At 39.6% G+C, this 27,000-nt stretch overlaps 1 protein-coding gene across 2 annotated transcripts in view; it reads left to right on the top strand.

Annotated features, from left to right (window-relative positions):
• The window catches only part of LOC140728338 (inactive phospholipase C-like protein 1), a 315,913-nt gene that overhangs the window by 273,397 nt on the left and 15,516 nt on the right, over positions 1–27,000 (top strand). For both annotated transcript variants that reach the window (XM_073046922.1, XM_073046923.1), the window contains 2 exons: positions 3,992–6,463; positions 10,364–10,567. In XM_073046922.1, the coding sequence (XP_072903023.1) occupies positions 3,992–6,463; positions 10,364–10,567 (2,676 nt within the window). The remainder of the gene's footprint in view (positions 1–3,991; positions 6,464–10,363; positions 10,568–27,000) is intronic.

Raw genomic sequence — 27,000 nt, 5'->3', positions numbered from 1 at the left:
TAGTTTATGGAAAGTTTCTGACCTTCCAGTAGAGATTTAGTGGACCAGTCCTTGTGCGGAATTCCCACACAACACAGAAATCTTGTTGGCCATTTCTTAGTTGCATTTTCCTGACTGCATTCTGATGATGGACTCCTCTTGGAGTCCACCAAAAGGGCACAAATTTGTACAAATTTCACAGCTGGGAAATCTACCCCTTGAATCTGAGTTCAATAAATCAGGCAGCAGATATAAAAATCACAAAAAACAATTGGACATCTGTAAGCACCCTAGTTATTTACTAATTTCCAACAGGGAACAGTTTGCTAGTCCTATTGTATTAGTTTTACCAGATATCGCATGCAATGAATTTGAATTGTTACGAACCCCGTAACTGGGTATCTTACCAGCAAAGATAGGAGTAACCATTGACGTCTGATGATACTATTTTTAACAGTATTTATGAGTAAAAATACACAAAAATAATGTCAATACAAATATACAGATAATATACGTCATCAATACTAAACCTAAAAGTGCGGGTATAATAATAATCAATAATAAGCTCTATCATTGTCTAGGGGATAATGAATTGTCCGATGGAAATATAAAGTTCAGTTCATTTCTTGCAGGCTGCAGTAGTTGTTGGTTGCTGTGTTGCAATTGTTGGAGAGAGAGCGAGAGAGAGGGAGAGAGAGAGAGAGTAACAGCTATTGACTTGCTGACTTTCCTTTTACGATCTTGATCCATCAAAGCGTTGTTAGTGTGGCCATTCACGTATGACCCCTCCGTCCTTTAGCTAGACCGTTCCGTGGAGGACTCGTCACCCAGGCAAGGGTGAACACACACACAAGCCCCCTCTGGTCTCGTAGTGTCTCTCCTGGTGCGTCTGAGGGGTGTTTCCCCAGACCCTACTTTAATCCCCACTCATGGGGTCTCAGGTGTCAATCAGGTTGGGATGATGCAACACATCAACCAGATCACTCTGGTTGCCCCCTGAGGGGTTTCAATGAATAGAACAGTACTCAATACACAATTCCTTCTCCAAGAGACAATAACAGTAATCAGTGGTTCCGTTCCGCTTTTGTTAGGAGGAGACATTCCACCTTTGTGTATCCCTGCATTGTCTCTCTCTCATTACTGACATGAGCTGTTTATCTCTCTCATTTCCTTGGTATCAGACTCGAAATAATAGCGATTTTGCGATTCTCAAAGGGGGGGGGGGGCGACTTTGCACCCTTCTGCCCATCAGAGTTGCTCCTCATTCGTAACAGAATGCATTGGTAACAAATACTGGTTTGTCAATGTTGTTCACATCCTAAGATTAAAAAAAATGCAGGTCAGCATAGGTGGCAAGATGGCACCGGTGATCAACTGTGACGCCTTGCAGACAGCTTGCTGGATACTTCTGAACTGCAATCATTTGCAGCCTGTAATTTCCCTTTTAAGAATGTATTTATTGTCCAACTGAATGATCTGGCACGTCTGCAATCTCTTAGGGATTTGGGATGGATGAGATTCTGTGTTGATTCCTAATGACGGAATATGAACTCATGGTCAGCTCCATTACTCACTTTGGGAACTTCAGGGACTCAGCAGTTCATGTTCCTTGTGGGTTTTTTTTGATTACTTTTTTTACTATTTACACAATTTGATTGGGGTGCTTCAGCAGTGAACTAACTCTGTAGCTGTGGCCTGTAGCGTGAGCTGAGGACTCACTTTTGGGGATCTCCAGTTAATGTTATCTATTTACTTGTTATTTTTAGCATGATTTGTTCTCTCTTTGCACGTTGGGTGTTTGGTGGTCTTGTGTAGGTTTTATTTTGAACGGGTTCTTTGTGCTTCTTCATTTTGTGGCTGCCTGCAAGAAAACAAATCTCAAGATTTTATACTATATATATATATATATATATATATACACACGCACTTTGATATTAAATGTACTTTGAATGACTGGCTTATGGCCTGACTTCTGGAAATTCTGACGTGTGAAATAATTTACATAACTATTGATTTCAAAAGTCTGGAAGATGTTTCAACAGCAAAAAGTGTTTCTTCTTTCCTTCCACTTTTAGTAATTGATATTTCTTATCATTCTTACGTGCTTTTTTGCAATAGATGTGTGGTTTCTCATGTTAAATGCTTTTTGTGTTTTTTCCAACTCATGGACCAAATTGAACTTCTGTAAAGATGTAAAGGTTCTGTAAAGATTCATTACCCAGGGATGGCCTATACCCAACTACTCCTAAAACAAAAGGAGAAAATGCTGGATACTCTGACATATGGGGGAAGCAAAAGAGGATGCAATGGAGGTTCTGGAAGTAATCTTCTAATCCTTTCCAGATACAGGCTGTGGTTCATGTAGGAATGTAAATACAGTGGATTTTGGTTAATTGGGGCACATTGGAACCAGTATATTTTGGCCAGATTCAGGTGTGGTCCCAATTAGCTGAAGTTTCCTGGAAATAGTTAAAAGGTATATTTTTTAAAAACTACCATTTAACTGAGTAAGAAATTAGGTATTTAAATTAATTCCAGAACAAATTAGAACAGTACCAATTCTACTACAGTACGCTAAAACTGTTCATTAGTTCTTAAGAATTATCAATGGAGGAATTCATCCAGTGTACACTGTTCTGTTCTTTTGACTGTAAATGAACAGTGCAAATAATGGACTGCCTTCATACAATGATTTGGATGACTGCATCCTCCAAATCTTCATTTTCATTGTAACATTCATGATAATTGTGGATTCATTTGAATTCTCCATATTTCCTAACTTGCTAAAGTAGTGAAATTGTTTCATTTTCACTCCAGGCCATTTCTAGCATCTCCAAGCCTAAGTGCTTGAAACCACAGTGAACAAAACGGTTCTGAATTGTGTTACTGCTTATTTCTTGCCAACTATAAGTGACAAAAATCACTGCTTTTTGAACACGAGCACATGTAGCTGATGTAATTTAAAAACTGTTTGCTCAAAGCACGATGTAGTGTCTAACAGCTACACAAGTGCATGTGACTGACACTAGTAGAAATTGTTTGGCAACAGTCTCTTGTCCCAATTAAGTGGCATAGTGCCCCAAATAAATGAAGGGGATCCTGGCTATATTCTGAATTAGCTTTTGTCTTTATTTGTTGCCTCAAATAAGTGGCTGCTCCGATTAACTGATGGCCTAATTAACCAAAATCCACTGCATGGTACAATTGCCAATAAAGGGGGAAGGGAATAAAGTGAGTATCTATAGATTAGTCAGTCAAATTTTAATAATGGAAGATTCTGAGTGTTAGTACTAACCATCTTTAGATTGAAATTATTCAAGTATGATCATAATGGATTTGTTAAAGGCTAGGCTGGTTTTGTTTGAGAAGTTAATAGGGAGATTGACAAGGGTAGTGCTTTTGATGGAATTTGTATGGATTTTAGAAGGCCTTTGACAAGATTCCACTTGCAAGACTAATCAGAAAACACAGGGATCATCCTCATTTGTATCAAAAACACTCTCAGTTGCTGCTGTGCAGAACAAATGGATGGGCTTTTTGGACAACAAGAACTCTTTGGGACATCTAAAATTTAAGCTTATTCAAATAATCAATTAGCATATAAAATATACTTAAACATGGGGGTGGGGATATTATCATGGGAAACCTGGATGCCAGCAACTGTCAGTGATTTAATAATCCCCATGATCTCAAGTAGGTGAAATCAATAGAGATCAGCGAATTACACTCCTTTCCTTCATATGCCTTGGAGTCTAGGAGTCCTGGTCTACACCTGGGGCCACTAGTAGATATTTTGTCATCTGAAAATTGAAAATCCAGGTTGATAAACAGAGTTTGTACTGCACTATTGAAGGTGCTAATTTTTAAAACTTTTATCTTGGGCAGCGAATATCAAATACTCCATGACCAGCGGAGAAGAAAAAGAACGGAAAACAAAATAATAGCCTATAGTTCAGTAATATAGAAATGTGATGATCGTTCTTATATTATTTGTTTTGTACTTGTTCTACAGGATTCCACAAGACAGAGACACGAGCAGAAGAAAACTGTTTCATTCAGTAGTATGCCTTCCGAAAGAAAAATTAGCAGTGCCACTGACTGCATTAGCTTCATGCAGGCTGGCTGTGAGCTGAAGAAAGTGCGTTCAAATACTCGCATCTACAGTCGCTTCTTCACTTTAGATCTTGACCTTCTGGCTTTGCGTTGGGAACCATCCAAAAAGGACCCTGATAAGGCTAAACTTGATATTTCTTTGTTTAAAGAAGTTAGAGTTGGAAAAAACACAGAGACTTTCAGAAGTTGTGCGGTTGTGGATCAGATTTGTGAAGACTGTTCCTTCTCATTAATATATGGGGATAATTATGAGTCATTGGACCTCGTAGCAAGTTCTGCAGATGTTGCTAACATCTGGGTGACAGGCTTACGGTATATTGCTTTACATGGTAAGGAAGCTCTATATTTGATCGAAAATGACCAGAATACACCAAGGACTAAGTGGCTCCATTCTGTGTTTGATGAGGCTGATGTAGATGGCAATGGAATTATGTTAGAAGACACTGCAGTGAAACTGATAAAGAATCTCAATCCAGGTTTGAAGGAGGCCAGAATCAGAATTAAATTTAGAGAGGTACAGAAACGTAAAGAAAAGCTAACTACAAGGGTAACAAAGGAGGAGTTTTCCGATGTCTACAGTGATTTGTGCACTAGGCCTGAAGTATATTTCTTACTTGTTCAAATATCCAGGAATAAAGAATACCTAGATGCCAAAGATCTAATGTTATTTTTAGAAACTGAACAAGGAATGATACACGCCACAAAGGAAATGTGTCTCGATATTATAAAGAGATACGAACCCTCGCAACAAGGTCAGCTGCAGGGTTACCTTAGTATTGATGGTTTTACTCGATATCTGTTATCAGCAGAGTGCAGCATATTTGATCCAGAACACAATAAAGTCTGTCAGGATATGACTCAGCCATTGTCCCATTATTATATCAATGCATCTTACAACACCTATCTGAAAGAAAGCAATATTAAAGGTCCATCTGATGTGCATGGATATGTTAAGGCCTTGAAATTGGGCTGTAGAAGTATTGAGCTTGATGTGTATAATGGTCCAAATAATGAGCCAGCTGTCAGTAAACGCAACAATGTGACCTCACCAATCCCCTTCTGTAATGTAATTGAAGTGATTAATAAATATGCGTTTTTAACTTCTGAGTACCCTTTGATTGTATCTTTGCGAAATCACTGCACAGTAGAACAACAAAAAGTGATGGCTCAGAAAATGAAAAAGACCTTTGGAGAAAAATTATATACGGAGCCCCCAGATTTAGCAGACAGCTACCTCCCTGCACCAGAAGACCTGAAGGGAAAAATTATCCTGAAGGGAAAAAAACTAGCACTAAACAATGATTTATCAGAAGGTGACGTGACAGATGAAGATGAAGAAGCGCTAGTTTCCAGAAGGTTGACTGATACATTTTTTGTTGCTAAGCGTACAATTCGATTGTGTAGGGAACTCTCCGATCTGGTCACCCTGTGTCAGACTGTGCGGTTCACAGATTTTCAGTATTCAATGAAGAACCAGAAATATTGGGAAATGTGCAACTTCATTGAATCTGACGCAAGGATATTGGCAAATGAATTACCAGGAGACTTTGTGAACTACAATAAAAGATTTCTGTCACGTGTATTTCCTTCTCTCTTGGGTATAGAATCAAGCAATTTGAATCCACAAGAATTCTGGAATTGTGGCTGTCAGTTGGTGGCTATCAACTGCCAGATCCCAGGCCCAATGTTGGATCTTAATGTTGGCTGGTTTCGTCAGAACGGTTGCTGTGGTTACGTTTTACGCCCTGCGATCATGCGGGATGAGCTGTCCTATTTCAGTGCCAACACTGAGGGAGTGTTTCCAGGAGTCTCACCTCAGGTTCTACATATAAAGATAATCAGCGGTCAGAACTTTCCAAAGCCTAAAGGTTCTGGTACAAAAGGAGATGTCGTAGATCCATATGTTTTTGTGGAAATTCATGGAATTCCTGTGGATTGTGCAGAAATGAGAACCAGGACAATCCATCAAAATGGAGAGAACCCTATGTTTGATGAAAGCTTGGAGTTTGAAATTAATCTTCCTGATCTTGCAATGGTTCGATTTGTTGCTTTAGACGATGACTACATTGGGGATGAATTTATTGGCCAGTACTCTATCCCATTTGAGTGTCTGCAGTCTGGATATCGACATGTTCCTCTATACACATTCACTGGGGAAGAAATTGAACTTGCTACACTTTTTGTTCATGTTGCAATCACTGATCGACGAGGTGGAGGAAAGGCTCACAGACGTGGTCATTCAGTTAGAAAAGGGAAGAACACAATAAAATACACCATGTTAAGGTCTACTGGGATTAAAATTATTGATGATACATTCAAAGTTGCAGGCCATCCATTACGAGAAGCTGCAGATATCAGAGAAAATGTGCAGGTAATAAATTATTGAAGATGAAATGAAATTATTTGTAATATTTAGAATTACTTTGGATCATATGCACTAAATATCTAATAATTTTTTTGAATTTGAGGACATAACTATTTTTGCTAAACCCACAGAATGTCAATTTATATCCCCACCTTACTACCTCTTCTCTCCAATACTGACAACCCCAGAGCTACAGCCATTCGGATTACAGAAATTTACTCTTGAAGAATTCACAAATCACTACCCAAAATAAGCCAAGTAAATAAATATAGTTTTTTTCCAAGTTGTCTTTCTTGACATACATGCAGAGGTGACAGATAGTGAGGGACCACTTTGAGACCAGTGACCATGGTGCTCTTTGTTTTTTTAAAATATATTTTTATTGAAGGAATGACACAATACAGAATACATAATGGATTACATTTTTGAAATTGGGGCATGGTAAATTTTGATGGTATGAGACAGGCTTGCAATGGTTGATTTCAGTAGGCTGTTTGCAGATAAACAGACAACAGGCAAGTGGGTGACATTTAAAGGTGAGATAGTGAAAGCTCAAGGTCTGCATGTTCCTGTTAGAGGGAAAGACTAGAAAGAGAAATGGAATCCTGGATTTTGAGGAATATGGAGGCTCTGACCAGGAAATAGAATCAGGTATGGGCAGGGTATAGGGGATGTAGGAATGCAATCTAGAAGGAAATCAGGAGGGCAAAAGGGAGATATGACAGAAAAATTGGGGAAATCCAAAGAGATTTTATCAGCACAAAAGGGAAAAGAGAAACTAGAGAAAGAATAGCAAAGGGGACGTGCATCTTTGAATGAGCTGCCAGAATGGGCAAGGTCTTTTATGAATATTTCTCCCTGCTTTTACCATGGAGAAACACATGAAGACTTCAGAACTAACAAAAATAAATGAGGATGTCTTGTGGATAGCCTGCATTACAGTATTTATCAAAATTGAATTTGTCATTTTCTCATATGCACAAGTACATGTATAGACAAGTGAAAGGGGAAACCTATTTCAGCTGCATCACAGGCATATAGCATCATATAAGAAGCGTTCATAAGAAAAACGTGAATTAACCAATACAGAAAGTACTGGATGTCTTAAAAATTATAAAGTTAGACAACTCTCCAGTACCTGACTTATATAGATCTAAGAACACTGGGAGGCTAGAGAAGAATTTACAGGAGCTCTGACACAGATATTTGCATTATTGTTAACCAAGAGTGAAGCGCTAGTAGACTAGATATGGTGGCTTTATTTAAGAAGGATGGTAAAAAAAAATCCTGGGAATAATAGACCAGTATGTTTGACATTGATGGTACTTAAATTACTGGAGAGGATTCTGAGGGGTAAGATAGACATACATTGGAGAGACGGGTTAATTAGGGTAGTTAATATGGCTTTGTGCATAGGAGATCATGTTTTACAACTTACGATGATTGAGATTTTGATGATGTGAGCAAGGAAGCTGATGAGGACAGGGCTGTAGGCATGGTTTATACGGGCTTTGATAGGGCCGCATGGTAGGGACTGTGCTGGAAGGTTAGATATCATGGAATCCAGAGAGCTGTCTAATTGGATGCACAGTTGGCTTTTTGGTAGAAAGCAGATGATGATGGTGGAAGGTTGTTTCTCAGACTGGTGGCCTGTCATAGCTGGTGTGACTCAGGGGTTGACACCGAATCCATTGTTCTTTGTTTTCTAGGTTTACAGTTTGGATCAGAATATACTTGGCAGGGTTAGTAATAGGTAGCATAGTGACAATGAAGAAAGTTATCAAAGTTACGGTCTTGTGAGGTGTTGTATTTTGGAAAGTCAAATCCAGGTAGAACTTTCACAGTGAACAGTAGGTCCCTGGGGAATGCTGTAGAACAGAAAAACCTTGAGTACAAGTGTATGGTTTACTGAAAATGGAGTCATAGTTAGACAAGGTGGTGAAGAAAACTTTTGACATGTTGGCTTTTGTAAGTTAACTATAAAAATTGGGAGGTCATGGTGCAGGTGAAGGCATACTTGGGTGTTGTGTTGTGTTTTGGTCATTCTGTTACAGCAGAGATTAAATTGGAAAGAGCGCAATAAAGGTTAGAAGAATATTGTCAGAACTTGAGGGACTGAGTAATAGGAAGAGGTTGGATGTGCTAGGATCTTATTCCTTAGAGAGTTGCAAACTGAGTGCTGATTTTATATGGATATATAAAGTAATGAGGGGCATAGATTGGGTGAATGCACCCAGTCTTCTGTCCAAGTTTGTGGGGGGGGGGGTGGTCAAGAACTGGAGAGCATAGTTTTAAGGTGAGAGGAGAAGATTTAATAGGGCATTTCTCGCAAATTGGAATCTCATGCATCCATTTATAGTCTCGACTTCCTTATCTTTGTGAACTCTTCTAGTTCTATAATCTGATGGGTGTCTCTGCTTTTCCAAATATGAGATCTTGAGTATCCCCAGTCAAAATTGCTCCACAACTGATGGCAGCTGTAGGCTTTAATCTGCTGAGGTTCATCTTTTTCTTTAAAGACATTCCCAAAGATCATCTCTGAATATTTCTGATTATATTTCTACTATCCCCAAACCTTATTTGTTAATGCTGTGGTAATAGTGCCGGGGCTCTTCTAATTACACAATTGCCCCAGAAAAGTGTTGGAAAATTGTATTTCATTCCTTTGTGTCATTATACTGCCTTGATGTTATTTGTTGTGAAGTGTGCTATCAGGAGTGTCAGAAAACATGCTGCTAATAAATAGGTGATTGTAGAATGTTTACATGTTAGTATTTAATTTGCCCTTTGGAAGTGAATTGAAATTTAGTTTAGCAGATTGTGATTTAATTATTTGTTTAGGGAAAAACATATTTTGAGAACAATAAAAAAGGAAGCTAAAGTGAAGATTTAAATATATTTGAATTTCAGTTAAGACTGATACGGATTAATAATTTGTTATTAAAATATATGCAGTATGTGGTACCAATTACGTATGGTAATGACTTTGAGCTACATAGTTCACATTTATAGATCAAGCATTTTAAAATAGGGTAAGTAAAGAATTAAGGATGTAGTCACAATTATTTAAAAGTTATATTAATGACATACATCGAGAATAATCTGTCTGTAGACATAAGAAACTGCTGATGGTGGAATCTGGAGCGATAAACAAATTGCTAGGGGAAATTAGTGAGTTGAACAGTATCTGTGTGGGTGGGGATGGAATTATTGACCTTTTGTGTCTAGATCCTTCGTCAGAGAGTGGTGGTCATGTTTCATTCCATATTTGGTTGTACAGATAAAATTCTCATAAACATCAAAGTCAGATACCTTATGTCAGGTAGAGGACCATCCTAACTGATAAAAGGGTGAAAGTTTATATGAGGAGCGGGAGGCAGCAGTGGTACATGAAGCGAACAATAACACATTACTTTTCTTGGTCATGGTTCAGAAAATCAGGGCTACATTAAAAAGCTGTCATCAGACTAAATTGAATACAACATTGCTTAAAAATGTGTTCTTGAAATTTTTTTTCTTTGTGGAGATCTTTAAGTTATTTAAGAGAGTTAGGAAATTGCTGGTCAAAGAAGTGATAAGCATCTGATTAAAGATTTTTAATGTAATTTGAGTTGGTGCATGTTGATTTTAAGTGCATCAACTTAAAATGAAAGAAATCAGAGTTGTAGGATTTGGCTATTGTTATTTCAAAGGTCCAACCTTAGATACACAGTCCTTTTTGTTAGATTATTTGTCACACTTTTTTTAGTTTGCAATTGCATAAATTGAGAAAAATTAGTTTTAAAATGTCTTCTCACTCTCCTAGCAAACAGTATTTATTTTTTGTGGAACTATTGTCATACTGGTTATTTATAAAATGGCTCAATATGTCTTGATTGCTTGCTTGGTTCATTTTTTTCTGTACAGAATGCTATAGTCTCTCTTAAGGAAATATGTGGATTAGCTCCCACTGCCAATCTGTCTCAGTGCATACTGACCCTGTCATCAAGATTATTGAACGGCGACAACACTTCTGTAGTAACACTCAACATGAAGAATGAGTATCCCTATTTGGAGTCCAAGGGAACATTAAATGATGTGCAAAGGAAGGTTCTGTCATCATATGATCTGGTAGGCATGTTTTATTTTCAATATGCAAACCAAAGAACATTCATATGTTTTACATTATTGCAGATATGTTGGTCATTTAAGTATTTGCATTGTTATTTGTGTGAACAATATAGTTATTTTCCAGAATACCAAAAAATGTAGAAAAGATTTATGAGGATTTTGTCAAACCTCGCAGGGCTGAGTTATAGTGAGAGGTTGAGCAGTCTGGGAATGCATTCATTGGAACGTAGCAGAATGAGGTGTGATCTTATAAGGATCTATAAATTCATAAGGAATAGGGTGAATGTATACAGTACAAAGTCTTTTTCCCAGGGAAAGGGAATCAAAGCCTAGAGGGTATGAAAGGGGCAAAAAATTAAAAGGGACCCAAGGGGCATCTTCTTCACGCAGAAGGTGATGTTTGTGTGGAATTTACTGCCAGAGAAAGTAGTAGAGATGGATACAATTACAACACTTAGACAACATTTAGGCAGGTACATGAATAGAAAATGTTTTTATGGATATAGGCTAAACATGGACAAATGGAAATAGCATTGATTGGCATCTTGGTCAGCTTGGATCATTTGGCCAGAGGACCTGCCTCTGATCTGTATGACTAATTAAAAAAATAAATTTTGATTTAACTAAGTAATTGGAGTAGTGGGTGGGATATTTATTTTTATGTACAAAGTGTCCCTATTTGGAAACTAGCTTTGCACTTAATCTATAATACTGCTGATTGTAACCAATTTTAAGACATGTTATAATCGTAAAAAGAGGGTATAATTTAAAGTGAGAAGGTAAGATTTAAAAATGACCTGAGGGGCAACTTTTTCACATTTATATGGGTACGTATATGGAATGAGCTGCTACGGTCAAAGTCAAGGCTGAGTTTATTATCATATGCACAAATGCATGTATGCATATGTGCAATGAAAACCTTGCAGCAGCATCAGAGGCACATTGCATCATTTAAGAAGCAATCACAAGAAAAATATAAAATACACAATTTTTACAAGAAAGAACATAATTAGAATAAAGAAACATTGCCCACTTTAGTCAAAGTCATGTGAGTCAGCATGGACACATTGGGCTGGAGGGGGTGTTTTCTCTATAGCTTTGACACTATTTCAGAATCGGGTTTATTATTACTGACGTATCTCATGAAATTTGCTGTTTTGTGGCAGCATTACTAAGTCACTTATCTTCTTAAGCCTGTAATTTTCTTCTACCAGTTAATATTAATTTAGAAAGTTCATAGATCAATTCATTTTATTTTTACTTATAATTTATAGTTTATAATATAAATTATAAACTATAAATAAGGTAAACTCCAGCTGATGTGGATAAGGTAAGTAAAAGAAAATAAATGAAAAATGCTCAGTTCTCTTTCTTGAACCATATGTTCAGTTGTCAGTTATGGTGCAAGAGGACAAGTTGTTCTGCAGCTTGATTTCCCATTAGGAAAGAAAAATGAGAACAGATTCTGCACAATCTGGATGCTGGCTACATGGCCCTGCACTTTTCCCAAGGGTGTACTTGCTTTCGAGGGATCAATTAACCAGGAATGTTGATTGCCAATGTCTGCTCTATGAAGATCTGTGGGATCAGCTGACCAGGAAGCTTGATTGCTGTGGCCACTCCTTGAAGCACAGTGAACTGCAACAATAACTGGGCCTCATATAGTTAATCCTGAGGCCAAAAACCTGGAATACTTTGATAACTTTCGACTGATCGCTGCTGTTAATGCCTTTTGAATGCCATCTGCAGTACTGTGCAGAAGTCTTAGACGCATGCATATAGCTAGGGTGCCTGAGGCTTTTGCACAGTACTGTATTTGTCAACGTGGAGCTAAGAGCGAGTTAGTAACTCTGGCAGGGGCAAAGGATGTTGGGAATGGTGAGGATGGAGCGCCATGGGAGAGGAGTGAGACAGGTGGTATAGATGGAGTGCCAGAGACGATAAGGGGTGTGGGTTGGTGTAGGTGCAGGCACACCCAGCCCTGAGACACCAGGCAAGGTCATTTGATTCCAAACAATTATTTTTACTGATCATTCCAGGTGTCAGATAATATGGAAGGATAGACAGAAAGGTAAGGGAAGTGGGGTAGCCCTCTTACTTATGGATGAGATCAGGATAATATTGAGGAATGATATAAGATCTAAGGAACTGTTAAATATATCTGGATAGAGATTAGGAATAGTAAAGGGAAAAATCTTTAGTGGGAGTCACCAAATAATACGACTACAGTGGCACAGGCAATGAACCAAGAAATATTTGATGCATGTAAGAATGCAATGGCAGTTGTTATGGGGGATTTTACCTTGCACATAGATTGAGTGAGTCAAGTTAGTTGAGGCAGACTTGAGGAGAACTTCATAGAATACATCCTTGATAACTTTCTTGAAGTGCATTTTACTGAACCTACAGAGGAACATGCTAGCTTAAATCTGGTCTTGTGCAATGAGACAAGTAAAATTAATAATCTTGTAGCTTGAGATCCTCTTGAAAAACAGTGATCACAGTATGAGTGAATTTCTCTTACAAATGGTGAGGGCAATAGTTCAATCAAAAACTAGTACATTATGCTTAAACAAGGGAGACCTCAACAGGAAGAGGGACTATTTGTTGGGAATACAGGCTACATGGTGGGACATACCAGGAAGAGCTGAAGACTTTCAGAGATTTTTCACAGTATTCAATAGAAGTATATTCCAGTTAAAAGCGAGGACAGTAAGGGTGGGGAGAGTCAGCCTTGGAAACTCAGGAAATAAAGGAATGCATCAAACTAAAAGTTCATGCATACGAAGTTGACAAGAGTAGCGGGAAACTGGAAGATTAGAAAAACTTTTAAAAGCAACAAAGAATCCTAAGAAATCAATAAAGGGAAGATATATTATGAAAATAAATCAGCACAAAATATAAGAGAAACCAGTAAAAGGTTTTATAATTACATAAAGCAGAAAAGCATGGCTAAAGTGAACATAGGTTCCTTGGAAAATGAGAAAGAGGAATTCTTATTTGATAATGTGGAATTAACCAAGGTTTTGAATGACAATCTTGTGTCAGTCTTCATGTGAAGGACATGTCCAACATGCCAAATAGAGATATTATGGATGTGATGAGAGGTGAGGACTTGATAAAACTATATTTCCTGAAGAGGTGGTGCTGAGCAAACTAGTGGACTTAAAGGATGTTGGAACTATCCAGGTCCCAAGGCTGCATGTGGAGTACTGTCTCTGGTTTCATGATTTGAGTAAAGATACACTGGCTTTGGAGATTCACTGGGTTGATTCTGGTGTGTGTAGTGGGGTGCGTCTCTGAGCAGAGATTGAATCACCTGGGATTACGCACATTGGAATTCAGAAGAATGAGAGTTGATCTTATAGAAACATAAAATTATGGAAGAGTTATATAAGTTAGAGGCAGGAAAGTTGTTTTTTTAAAAATTAGTTTTTTAATGCATTTTCTACATCGCTACAGATAAAAAAAACCCAAATCAAAATGAAGAACATTAATACAGTGCAAAAATAAACATACAATAATAATATAATACAAAAAAAGATAATTGAGAAAGCACCCAAATTGAAGACATGTAAAATTAGTATCCTCCCCAAGCCCCGCAACAAAAAAGAACTCCAGACCAACCACAACACAATATAGAGAATATAAATCAGGACATTCAAACCCCCAAAACTGTAACTACACTTAAAAACAGAAGATATTGATGCCTACTACCAAAAAAAAGAGGAGCTGAAAGCAAGGGACCGAAAAAAAAAAAACCTTAGTTAAGAGGAAGGTTATGAAAGTACTCAATAAAAGGTCCCCAGACCTTATGGAACTTTATATCCAAATTAAGAACTGAATAATGAATTTTTTCAAGGTCTAAGCAGGACATAATATCATTAAGCCATTGAGCATGCGTGGGCGGGGCAACATCTCTCCATCTAAGGAGGATTAGACGTCTAGCCAGGAGAGAAGCAAAAGATAATATTCGACACTTAGTCGAACTCAAACGTAAATCTGTCTCACCCAAAAAACCAAACAAAGCAATTAAAGGGTTAGGTTCTAGGTGGTGATTCAGAATATAAGATAAAGTTATGAAGACATCTTTCCAAAATTTCTCCAAGCTAGGACAGAACCAGTACATATGAATAAGAGAGGCCTCGCCCCTTTTGCATTTATCACAAAGAGGACTAATATTAGGGTAAAATTGAGATAGTTTAGATTTAGACATATGGGCTCTATGAACAATCTTAAACTGTAAAAGGCAATGGTGAGCACAAAGAGAGGTTGAATTAACCGATTTGAGAATCGAGTCCCAAGTCTCATCAGATAAGGAGATATTTAAATCATGCTCCCAAGCCATTCTAATTTTATCCGCAGGGGCACATCGTAAGAATGCTAATTTATCATGAATAAATGATATTAAACCTTTACCCAGTGGATTAATAGAAAGAAATAAATCCATAACATTTTTCTCAGGAGGAAAGTTGTTTACACAGATAAGTAAGACTAGAACTAAAGGACGTAGCTACAAGATTCAGGAGAGTAGATTTAGGATGGAGATAAGGAGAAACTTCTTTTCCTAGAGAGTAGTAGATATGTGGAATTTTCTGCCCAGTGAAGCAGTAGGTGCTACCTCATTAAATATCTTTAAGAAACAGTTAGACAGATTTTTGCTTAGCAGGGGAATTAGGCTCTGGAGAAAAGGCAAGAGGTGGAGTTGAGTCCACAGCCAGATCCGAAATGATCTTATTGAGTGGTGGGGCAAGCTCGACGGACCCGCTTCAGTGTTTCTCTCTCCGCACTTAGGCCATATCTGAACCAGGTGACAAGTAGCATCAATGGTCGAGGTGTGGAAACCTCGATCTTTGAAGAAGGAGGACATCTTTAATGTCCTGCAGAGGAAAGCCTCATCCTGGAAACATGCGGTGGAGACAAAGTTGCTGAGAAAAGGGAATAGCATTTTTATGGGAGACAGAGTGAGAAGAGGTGTAGTCAAGATAGTCATAGGTATCGGTAAGTTTTTAAAAAGATACCGGTCGACAATTTGTCCCTAGAGGTAGAGACAGAGAGATCAAGAAAGGGGAGAGAGGTGTCAGAAATGGACAAAGTGAATTTTTGGTTCAGATTTGGAATCAAAATTGATTAAATTGATTAGCTCAGCATTGGTGGATGACGCAGCACTAATGCAGTTGTCTGTAGCGCAGAAAGAGTTGGGGAACGTTACCAGGGAAGGCTTGGAACATGGACTGTTCCATGTAGGCAACAAAAAGGCAGGTATAGCTGGGGCTCATGCATGTTCCCTGAGTTTGGAGAAAGTGTGATGAGTCAAAGGTGAAATTGTTAAGTGTGAGAACCAGTTCTGCCGGACAGAGGTGGATGGTGGCAGAGGGGAACTGGTTATTCTTTTGTCCAAAGGGAAGCAGAGAGCTTTAAGGCCTTCTTGGTGGGGGATAAAAGTGTATAGGTGCTGACATCCATGGTGAAAATGAGGTGATCAGGGCCAGAGAACTGAAAGTTGTTGAGGAGATCGAGAACATGTGAATTGTCACAGATGTAGATGTTTGTGGGAAGAGACTGAGTTAAGGGGAAGAGAATGGAGTTGAGGTATAAAGACACAAGTTCATTGAGGCACAAACAGGCAGAGACAATGGGTCTACCTGGACAAACGGGTTTGTGGATCTTGGGTAGAAGGTAGAAACGAGCAGTGCAGGGTAAGGGAACTATGAGTTTGGTGGCAGTGGATGAGGATTTGAAATAGACAGACTGGTGAATTGGGCTGACAGATGGCAGAAGAAGACATTAGAAACTTTAGATGCTGGAATCTGGAGCAACAGACAATCTGCTGGAAGAAATCAGTGGGTCGAGCAGCATCAATGGGAGGAAAGCAAAATTGTTGACACCGGGCCTAAACTCTGCATTAAGACTGAGAGAAGGAAAGTCAAGATGGCTCACATAGAAGGGAGAAGGGGAGTAGCAAGAAAGGATTCTGAGGAAATTTCACGGCAGATGAATGATAGATTAAGGCAGACAGAAGAAAAAGAGAAAAACAGATTAAGCACAATGGGGAGAGTGCAGTGTGAAGAGGGAGGCAGCTGCTGGAGAAAGGTAAACAGGAACACAAAGGACTACCAGTGCTGGGTTCTGATAAGCAAGTGAGAATGGTCATGAACTTTGGTAGAAGGAATACTGGCGTGGACTATTTTTTAAACAAGGAGCAAATTCAGAAATCAATGCTGTAAAGGGACTTGGAATTTCTTCTGCAGGATTCTTCAATACTAACTTGCAAGTTGAGTTGGTGTTAAGGAAGGCAGACACAATTTAGCATTCATTTTGAGAGGACTAGAATAGATAGATAGATAGATACTTTATTCATCCCCATGGGGAAATTCAACATTTTTTCCAATGTCCCATACATTTATTGTAGCAAAACTAATTACATACAATACTTAACTCAGTAAAAATATGATATGCATCTAAAATCACCCTCTCAAAAAGCATTAATAAATAGCTTTTAAAAAGTTCTTAAGTAGTTTACTTAAATACATTGAGTCCTAACCCCAGCACTTTAACATATCTTACTCCTGGCGGTTGAATTGTAAAGCCGAATGGCATTGGGGAGTATTGATCTCTTCATCCTGTCTGAGGAGCATTGCATCGATAGCAACCTGTCGCTGAAACTGCTTCTCTGTCTCTGGATGGTGCTATGCAGAGGATGTTCAGGGTTTTCCATGATTGACCGTAGCCTACTCAGCGCCCTTCGCTCTGCTACCGATGTTATACTCTCCAGTACTTTGCCCACGACAGAGCCCGCCTTCCTTACCAGCTTATTAAGACGTGAGGCATCCCTCTTCTTAATGCTGCCTCCCCAAAGCAAGGATGCTTATCAAGTACTGTCTGGCCAACACCTTATCCACAAACCTGCCTGTCCAGGTAGACCCATTGTCTCAGCTTGCTGCTGCCCCACAGAACTCATTTCTGCATAACTCGACACTGTTTTATCCCCCCTTGTTCAATCCCTTCCCACCTATGTTCGTGACACTTCTCAAGCTTTGAATTTTTTCAATGATGTTAAATTCCCTGGTCCTCACTGCCTTATTTTCACCATGGATGTCCATCCCTCTGTATCTCCATCCCCCACCAGGAAGGTCTCAAAGCTCTCCGCTTCTTTTTGGATTCCAGACCTAACTAGTTCCCCTCTACCACCACTCTCCTCCATCTAGCAGAATTAGTCTTTACTCTTAATAATTTCTCCTTTGGCTCCTCCTACTTCCTCCAAACCAAAGGAGTAGCTATGGGCACCCGTATGGGTCCCAGCTATGCCTGCCTTTTTGTTGGCTTTGTGGAACAGTCCATGTTCCAAGCCTATATGGGTATCCAACCCCCATTTTTCCTTCGCTACATCAATGACTGCATTGGCACTGCTTCCTGCACGCATGCTGAGCTCATTGACTTCATTAACTTTGCCTCCAACTTTCACCCTGCCCTCAAATTTACCTGATTCATTTCCAACACCTCCCTCCCCTTTCTTGATCTTTCTGTCTCTATCTCTGGAGATGGCTTATCTACTGATATCTACTATAAGTCTATGGACTCTCACAGCTACCTGGACTACTTCTCTTCCCACCCTGTCTCTTGCAAAAATGCCACCCCCTTCTCGCAATTCCTCCATCTCTGCCGCATCTGCTCTCTGGATGAGGCTTTTCATTCCAGGACGAAGGAGATGTCTTCCTTTTTTTTTTAAAAAGGAGCTTCCCTCCTACACGACTCCCTTGTCCATTCGTTTCCCCCCCCCCCCCCCATCCCTTCCCACTGATCTCCCTCCTGGCACTTATCCTTGTAAGCGGAACAAGTGCTACACCTGCCCTTACACTTCCTCCCTCACCACCATTCAGGGCCCCAGACAGTCCAGGGCTCAGGCAATTTCTACAATAACCTACCAAATGGTCCGAGAGGACTGCTTAACAGGCCCTGGGGATTCATCTATCCTAGTTTTCCTCAGGGCAGCAAGCACCACCTCCTCTGTAATCCGCATTTGTTCCATGACCTCACTGCTGTTTTGCCTCAGCTCTATAGAAACCGTGTCTGTCTCCCAAGAAGTTTCAGATGTAAAACGTTCATTTAAGCTCTCCCCATTTCTTTCAGTTTTCATGTGTAGATGACTACATTGATCTTCAAGATGAACGATTTTGTCCCTTGCTCTTATTAGATCTGTCAAAACGCTTGTCTGCTAGTGCAACCTTATGCCTTCTTTAAACCCTTCTTATTTTCCTCCTAAGTATTCTCTTGCATATCCTATGTTCCTCAAATACCTCATTTGTTCCTGGAAATATTAATGCCATTTTATAAAACAATCTTGCCTTGTAAATCTCCTTAGTGTACCCTCTCATCTTAAAGCTATGCTCCTTAGCATTTGACATTTCTACCCCTGGAAAAAGACTGCCATCTAGGAGAGCTTTTGCTTTCTTTTTCTTGATAGTGTATTAGTGGGTTTAAAAAAAAGACTAGAAAGTTGACGAAGCATTGATCTTGACAGTGAACAAAGTATATTAGAAATTCTTAAGTATCACAGTTTATAACTTCATGGGAAGGCTGGAATCATTCCAGGAATGGAATCATAGGAAATAAGTGTGAAGAAATTAAAGAAAAGAAGCTCTTAAAGTACAGCACTGAAAAGGAACAAAAATTCTTTTTGATGAAGAATCTACCTGAAACTGTCTTTTCTCATTTCAGATACTGATCGTCTGCTATGTATTCCTGGCATTTCCATTTTAATTTGCAATTTTTAAATTAAAGGAAATGAGGCAACATTCCTTTATTAAAAAATAATCTTTTTTTTCTTTTTTATTGAAGGAAAGTTGTTCCAACCAGGAATTGGTTAGAATTAGACAGGATGAAAGAAAATAGGAAAAATAAATTGTTGTATAGTGTAGATAGAAATCTACTATGTAGTTAAAAAGATATAATTGTTTGCTACTTATAAAAGGTGAGAAGGAAAACAGTTTGAGAGCAGAGAAAATTAAGTCGTCTGTTGTCTGCAATAATTTAACAAATGAAAATATTAATACTATAAAGGGATTAAGTATATACTTGGAAGCACTAGATTCTGCAGATGATGGAAATCATGAGCAACACACACAAACTGCTCGTGTGTCCTGGTGAAGGATCGCAATCTGAAATGTTGATTGTTCATTTCCCCTCATAGATGTTGCCTGACCTGCTGAGTTTTTTCACCATTTTATGTTTGTTGCTTAAGTATATAATCGGTGAGATAAATAAGATGGGTGAAATATTCAACTAACTAAGACATTTTTAGAATGGCAGTAACCTCACAATTTTATGGTGTTTGATGCAGACTTTTTGTTTCTGTCTTAGAGAATGCTGAATAGTCTAGGCAGAACAGATTACAACAGATCATTAGTGTTGCTTTTCACCACAGATTGAATTATACATCTTAGAAAATAACATATATACCCAGCAGATCAATTTGCATCTCTGAAGAAAGCAAAATAGATATGCCTACAGATTTTAATTCACAGTCATACAATAATGAGACTTATAAGACACTTCAGTGTGCCTTTCTAAATATGCCAGCCATTCCTCTTCCAGTACTGGATTCAGGAGAGGCGATTGGGGTGGTCGTGAATCAAGGCTTACTAGCATCAGTAAAAACACAAAATGCTGCCAGAACTCAGCAGGCCAGACAGCTTCTATGGGAGGAGGTAGTGACAACGTTTCGGCCCAAAACATTGTCACTACCTCCTCCCATAGATGCTGTCTGGCCTGCTGAGTTCTGCCAGCATTTTGTGTTTTTATTTATTTCCAGCATCTGCAGATTCACTCGTGTTACTAGCATCAGTAGTGGTCTTCTCAAATGTAATTGGGGAAGTGGAAGAAGGAAAGGATAAGCCTAGCTCATGTTGTCAGAGTGGATGAAACAGGACCCAAGAATATAGAAAGGGATCACTGGATTTAGATCAGTAACAGCAGCGTTATATGAGCTTGGGATCAGGGACAGAGACCATTATAGAGTTTATGGTGGTGAAGTCAGAGACAGAGCTGGCATAAAGAACTTAGGACTGAGTGTTGGGGGTTGAGAGATGTAGCAAAGAAAGAGGGGTGATCACAGAGTTTAGGAGAGTGTGGAACAGTGGTTCAGGGAACAGGCTAGACGTAACGGTAGTTTGCGGACAGTGTTGTTTCAGTGATGTATGATTGCCCAAGCTTGAAGATTAATAGTTTACTTGTCTTGAAGGTGTCCCAGTTTAGTGTTGCAGTTTTAAGACCTTTCTATCACAGGAATGCCCAACATTGATACTCCCTGCAAGATATGGTCCAAGTTGCCCTGCAATACTCCAGCAGGCGTTGCATGGGGAAATGTGTCATCTCTTGTGTCCTTGATGCAGAAATCAGTCTTGGTTACAAGGGTGAGTCACAAAAAGAAGAGCTTGGTTAAATTTCCTGATTGTGTGATTCAACTGGGAAATGTTTTCAAATGCAATTTATTTCACATAAGATCTATTTTTAAGCTCATGTCATGGAAAAAAGTGCAATGTGATCCAATTTGTAGGCATTAATGTTTCAGGTACTTTTATCAGGGTTTGAATAATGCAGAAGTATAGAAAGGAGGAAGGTAAGATTGCATAAAAAGGAAGGTCTAAACTATGGTGAAAAACAGGAAAGATGACATGCACGATTCCACAAGCCTAAATAAAATAAAGGATTGGTGAGGCAGCAACAATAAGGTCATTACAATAGACAGTAGGTGCAGGAGTAGGCCATTCGGCCCTTCTAGCCAGCACCGCCGTTCACTGTGATCATGGCTGATCATACACAATCAGTACCCCGTTCCTGCCCTCTCCCCATATCCCTTGACCCCGCTATCTATAAGAGCTCTATCTAACTCTCTCTTGAATGCATCCAGAGACTTGGCCTCCACTGCCTTCTGGGGCAGAGCATTCCACATAACCACCACTCTCTGGGTGAAAAAGTTTTTCCACATCTCTGTTCTAAATGGCCTACCCCTTATTCTTAAACTGTGGCCTCTAGTTCTGGACTCACCCATCAGCGGGAACATGCTTCCTGCCTCCAGTGTGTCCAATCCCTTAATAATCTTATATGTTTCAATCAGATCCCTTCTCATTCTTCTAAATTCCAGTGTATACAAGCCCAGTCGCTCCAATCTTTCAACATATGACAGTCCCGCCATTCCGGGAATTAACCTTGTGAACCTATGCTGCACTCCCTCAATAGCAAGAATGTCCTTCCTCAAATTTGGAGACCAAAACTGCACACAGTACTCCAGGTGGGGTCTCACCGGGGCCCTGTACAGCTGCAGAAGGACCTCTTTACTCCTATACTCAATTCCTCTTGTTATAAAAGCCAGCATGCCATTAGCTTTCTTCACTGCCTGCTGTACCTGCATGCTTGCTTTCATTGACTGATGTACAAGAACACCTAGATTTCATTGTACTTCCCCTTTTCCTAACTTGATTCCATTTAGATAGTAATCTGCCTTCCTGTTCTTGCCACCAAAGTGGAGAACCTCACATTTATCCACATTAAACTGCATCTGCCATACATTTGCCCACCCACCCAACCTGTCCAAGTCACCCTGCATTCTCATAACATCCTCCTGACATTTCACACTGCCACCCAGCTTTGTGTCATCAGCAAATTTGCTAATGCTACTTTTAATCCCTTCATCTAAATCATTAATGTATATCGTAAACAGCTGCAGTCCCAGCACCGAACCTTGCGGTACCCCATTGGTCACAGCCTGCCATTCCGAAAGGGACCCGTTAATCACAACTCTTTGTTTCCTGTCAGCCAGCCAATTTTAAATCCATGTCAGTACTCTGCCCCCAATACCATGTGCCCTAATTTTGCCCACTAATCTCCTATGTGGGACTTTATCAAAAGTTTTCTGGAAGTCCAGGTACACTACATCCACTGGCTCTCCCTTGTCCATTTTCATAGTTACATCCTCAAAAAACTCCAGAAGATTAGTTAAGCATGATTTTCCCTTCATAAATCCACGCTGACTCGGACTGATCCTTCTACTGCTATCCAAATGTGTCGTAATTTCCTCTTTTATAGTTGACTCCAGCATCTTTCCCACCACTGACATCAGGCTAACTGGTCTATAATTCCCTGTTTTCTCTCTCCCTCCTTTCTTGAAAAGTGGGACAACATTAGCCACCCGCCAATCAGCAGGAACTGTTCCTGAATCTATACAGAATATTACAGCAATTACTGACCAAAAACTATCATCTGAAATTGTTGAACTTATTGAACTAAAGGTTGTTTTTTTTTGAAAAGCTGATCTCTTGTTTAAATAGAACTCCATTAGGCATTGTTATAGACCAAAGTCATAGAGGTCAAAGTAGGAGTAGGACCTGGAATTAAAATAGTAGGTGACAAAAATTCATGCTGTTGCTATAATTATCTGATTGCCAGTTTTAAACTGTGTCCTTAGTTCTTGAGTGGCCTTACACTTAGTTGTAAATGCTAACTTTACTAAATTTATTATATGTGTCTGGCTCCTGGGCCAGATATTTCTGATTTGCAGAACATTTAAAATTTTATCCTTCGAAGTATCCTCAAGGGAACGACAAATTCTTATGGGCTGAAAGTTCTTTTGTGCAGCTTTTTTATGTGGCATACAATAGACTCAAAGCACAAATGTGATCTTTATAGTGCAGCATGGGAAACTGACATGCCTACCCACAGAGACTACTGTGCCTCCAGCAGTGACCTCAGTCAAGGTGCAAAGGACTTTTGACATTGTTCCTGCAACATTAAAATGCGCATACGTGCTTTAGCAACTTCATGGACCTTGAATCAAGAAGAATGCCTGAAATGGATGAAAGCTTTCTTCTCTTTAAGTAAAAGGTCCCCTCACTGCTGAAGAAATGTAGCATACAGTGGAATTGCTCAGTTATGACCCTGTGTGAAACTGACACTGGTGGGACAGTGCGCCATTTTAATAAATTTTAATGCTCTTTAAAATTTCTAAGCATTTTTCTCATACATTTTTAGGATTAGTAACAACTACTAGAAACTCTTTTGATAACTTGACACTACGTCCACCAATGCTGACTCCTGGCTGATAGCAGATTGGCTAAGTTCATACTTTGTTTGATACAGGCCTTTATGGTCATTCATGTCAGCAAATTTAATTATTCCATGCAAAGTTGATCCCAAGTTCCTATTAGTAATTTATGCAAAATAGGCAACGAAGCCCCTATTTGAGATTATTAAATTTACCAAACTGAAAATGTTATGTTTCTTTTTTCCCCAACTTCAAAAATGCACAGGATAAGAGTCACATTTGTTAACTGTCCCCAGTGGTGACTGTCAGAAATCGTTGCGTTACTTCATGTGTGAATATTGCTGGCCAATCCTATCAGCATATTCAAATTGTAACAGAAAGAAATTTGAAACACAAAGCTTGATGTAGAAGCCTTTATCTTCCTTATTTACCAATATTAAGCAATTTAAAAGAATGCTAGCAAAGTTACCCCACTTTACATAGGACAGGTACAAATGGAAATTCACTGATGACTGTTGGCAATGAGTAAGTGTATTGGTGCAAGCTAGGACACCTGGTTGAGTGATGCCACAACAATAACCGCTCATTCACAGTCAGTAAACCTAACGAGCTGATTATTGATATCAGGAAAGGGAGGAAGGGTGAACAGTCTATGTTGCTGGATCACTGGTGGAGCGGGTCAGCAGTTTTAAATCCCCGACATTAACATATTGGATGCCCAACACATAGATGCAAGCACAAGGAAGGCACACCAGAGGTTCAGCATGTGACCAAAAACTAACAAACTTCTACAGATAACACACACAAAATGCTGGTGGAACACAGCAGGCCAGGCAGCATCTGTAGGGAGAAGCACTGTCGATGTTCTGGGCCGAGATCTTCATCAGGATTTCTACAGATGCATTGTTGAAAGTATCCTTTCTGATTGCATCATAGTCTGGTACAGCAATTCAAATGTTAAGAACGTAAGAAGCTGCAGAGAGTAGTGGATTCAGCCCAATACATCACCAGCACATCCCTTCCCACCGTCAGTAATATCTACAGGTAGCACTGACTAAGAAAGGCAACATCTTTCATAAAAGATCTCCACAATTTCAGACATGCATTCTTCTTGCAGCAGCCGTCTAGCAGGAGGTACAGAGGCTGAAAGTCCCACTTCACCAGGTTGAAGAACAGCAACTTCCCTTCAGCCATTGAGTTGTTGAACCAATTTACACAACCCTAATCTCATTCAGTTCTGCACCATTCTAGAGGAAAATCATTTGAACGATCTCATATTTTAGCAAATTAAAGATTGGGGGGAGTATATATTGCAAGAAACTTTTAACTTGTGACAACCAGAAGTATCAAAGTTGAAAAATATTTTCTTTTAATCATGCTTTGAAACATCAGGATGCAATTTGAGGAACAGTAAGGGCAAAAGGACCCAAATGGGTGTTGCCTACAGGCCACCAAACAGTAGCATGGATATTGGGTGCAAGTTGAATAGGGAGTTAACATTGGCATGTGGCAAACATAATGTCGCAGTAGTTATGGGGGATTTCAACATGCAGGTGAACTGGGAGAATCAGGTTGGTGCTGGACCACAGGATAGGGAGTTTGTAGAGTGCCTACGGGATGCATTCTTGGAACAGCTTGTACGAGAGCCGACCAGGGACAAGACTATTCTGGATTTAGTGTTATGTAATGAACAGGATTTGATAAGCGATCTTGCAGTAAAGGAGCCATTAGGAGGTAGTGATCATAATATGATAAGTTTTTATCTGCAATTTGAGAAGGATAAGGGCAGCTCGGAGGTGTCAGTGTTGCAGTTGAACAGGGGAAACTATGGAGCCATGAGGGAGGAGCTGGCCAAAGTTGACTGGAAGGATAGCCTAGCAGAAAAGACAGTGGAACAGCAGTGGCAGGTATTCTTGGGAATAATGCACAAGGTGCAAAATCAGTTCATCCCCCAGAGAAGGAAGGATTCAAAGGGGGGAAAGGGGCCACAGTGGTTGACAAAGGAAGTCAGAGATTGCATAGCATTAAAAAAAAGGATGTATGACAGAGCTAAGGTGAGTGGGAGGACAGATGATTGGAAAGTTTTTAAGGAACGACAGAACTTAACTAAAAAGACAATATGGGGAGAAAAAATGAGGTACGAACGCAAGCTAGCCAGGAATATAAAGGAAGATAGCAAAAGCTTTTTTAGGTATGTGAAGAGAAAGAAGATAGTTAGGAACAATGTTGGGCCCTTGAAGAATGAATTGGGTGAAGTTGTTATGGGAAACAGAGAAATGGCAGAAGAATTTAATGAGTACTTTAGATCTGTTTTCACTAAGGAAGACACAAGCAATCTCCCAGATGTATGGATGGGCCAAGGACATAGGGTAACAGAGGAAATGAAACAGATTGACATTAGGAAGGAAACGGTGATGAGAAGACTGATGGGACTGAAGGCTGACAAATCCCCAGGTCCGGATGGTCTGCATCCTAGGGTACTAAAGGAGGTGGCCCTGGAAATTGTGGATGCATTGGTAATCATTTTCCAATGTTCCTTAGATTCAGGATCAGTTACTGAGGATTGGAGAATGGCTAATGTTATCCCACTTTTTAAGAAAGGAGGGAGGGAGAAAACAGAGAACTATCGACCTGTCAGCCTGACATCGGTGGTGGGGAAGATGCTAGAGTCCATTATTAAGGATGAAATAGTGGCATATCTAGATAGCAGTGATAGGATTGGGCCGAGCCAGCATGGATTTACCAAGGGTAAATCATGCTTGACTAATCTGTTGGAGTTTTTCCAGGAAGTTAGACGGGGGAGATCCAGTGGATGTAGTGTACCTCAATTTTCAGAAGGCATTTGATAAGGTCCCACATAGGAGATTGGTGGGTAAAATCAAAGCTCAGGGCATCGGGGAGAAGACATTGACATGGATAGAAACTGGTTGGCAGATAGGAAGCAAAGGGTAGCGGTGAATGGGTGTTTCTCGGAATGGCAGGTGGTGACTAGTGGGGTGCCACAGGGCTCGGTATTGGGACCACAGCTGTTTACAATGTATGTCAATGATTTGGATAAAGGCATTGAAAATAACATCAGCAAATTTGCTGATGATACTAAGCTGGGTGGCAGGGTGACATGTGATGAGGATGTTAGGAGAATTCAGGGTGACTTGGATAGGCTGGGTGAGTGGGCAGATATTTGGCAGATGGCGTTTAATGTGAATAAGTGAGGTTATCCACTTTGGGAGTAAGAACAGGAAGGCAGATTATTATCTGAATGGTGTAGAGTTAGGTAAGGGAGAAATACAAAGAGATCTAGGAGTCCTTGTTCATCAGTCACTGAAGGTGAATGAGCAAGTGCAGCAGGCAGTGAAGAAGGCTAATGGAATGTTGGCCTTTATTACAAAGGGAA

This window comes from Hemitrygon akajei, chromosome 5 (genome assembly GCF_048418815.1).
Source record: "Hemitrygon akajei chromosome 5, sHemAka1.3, whole genome shotgun sequence".
NCBI lineage: Eukaryota > Metazoa > Chordata > Chondrichthyes > Myliobatiformes > Dasyatidae > Hemitrygon > Hemitrygon akajei.
The sequence above is the reverse complement of the archived record's forward strand: the minus strand, read 5'-3'. Positions and strand labels throughout refer to the sequence as shown.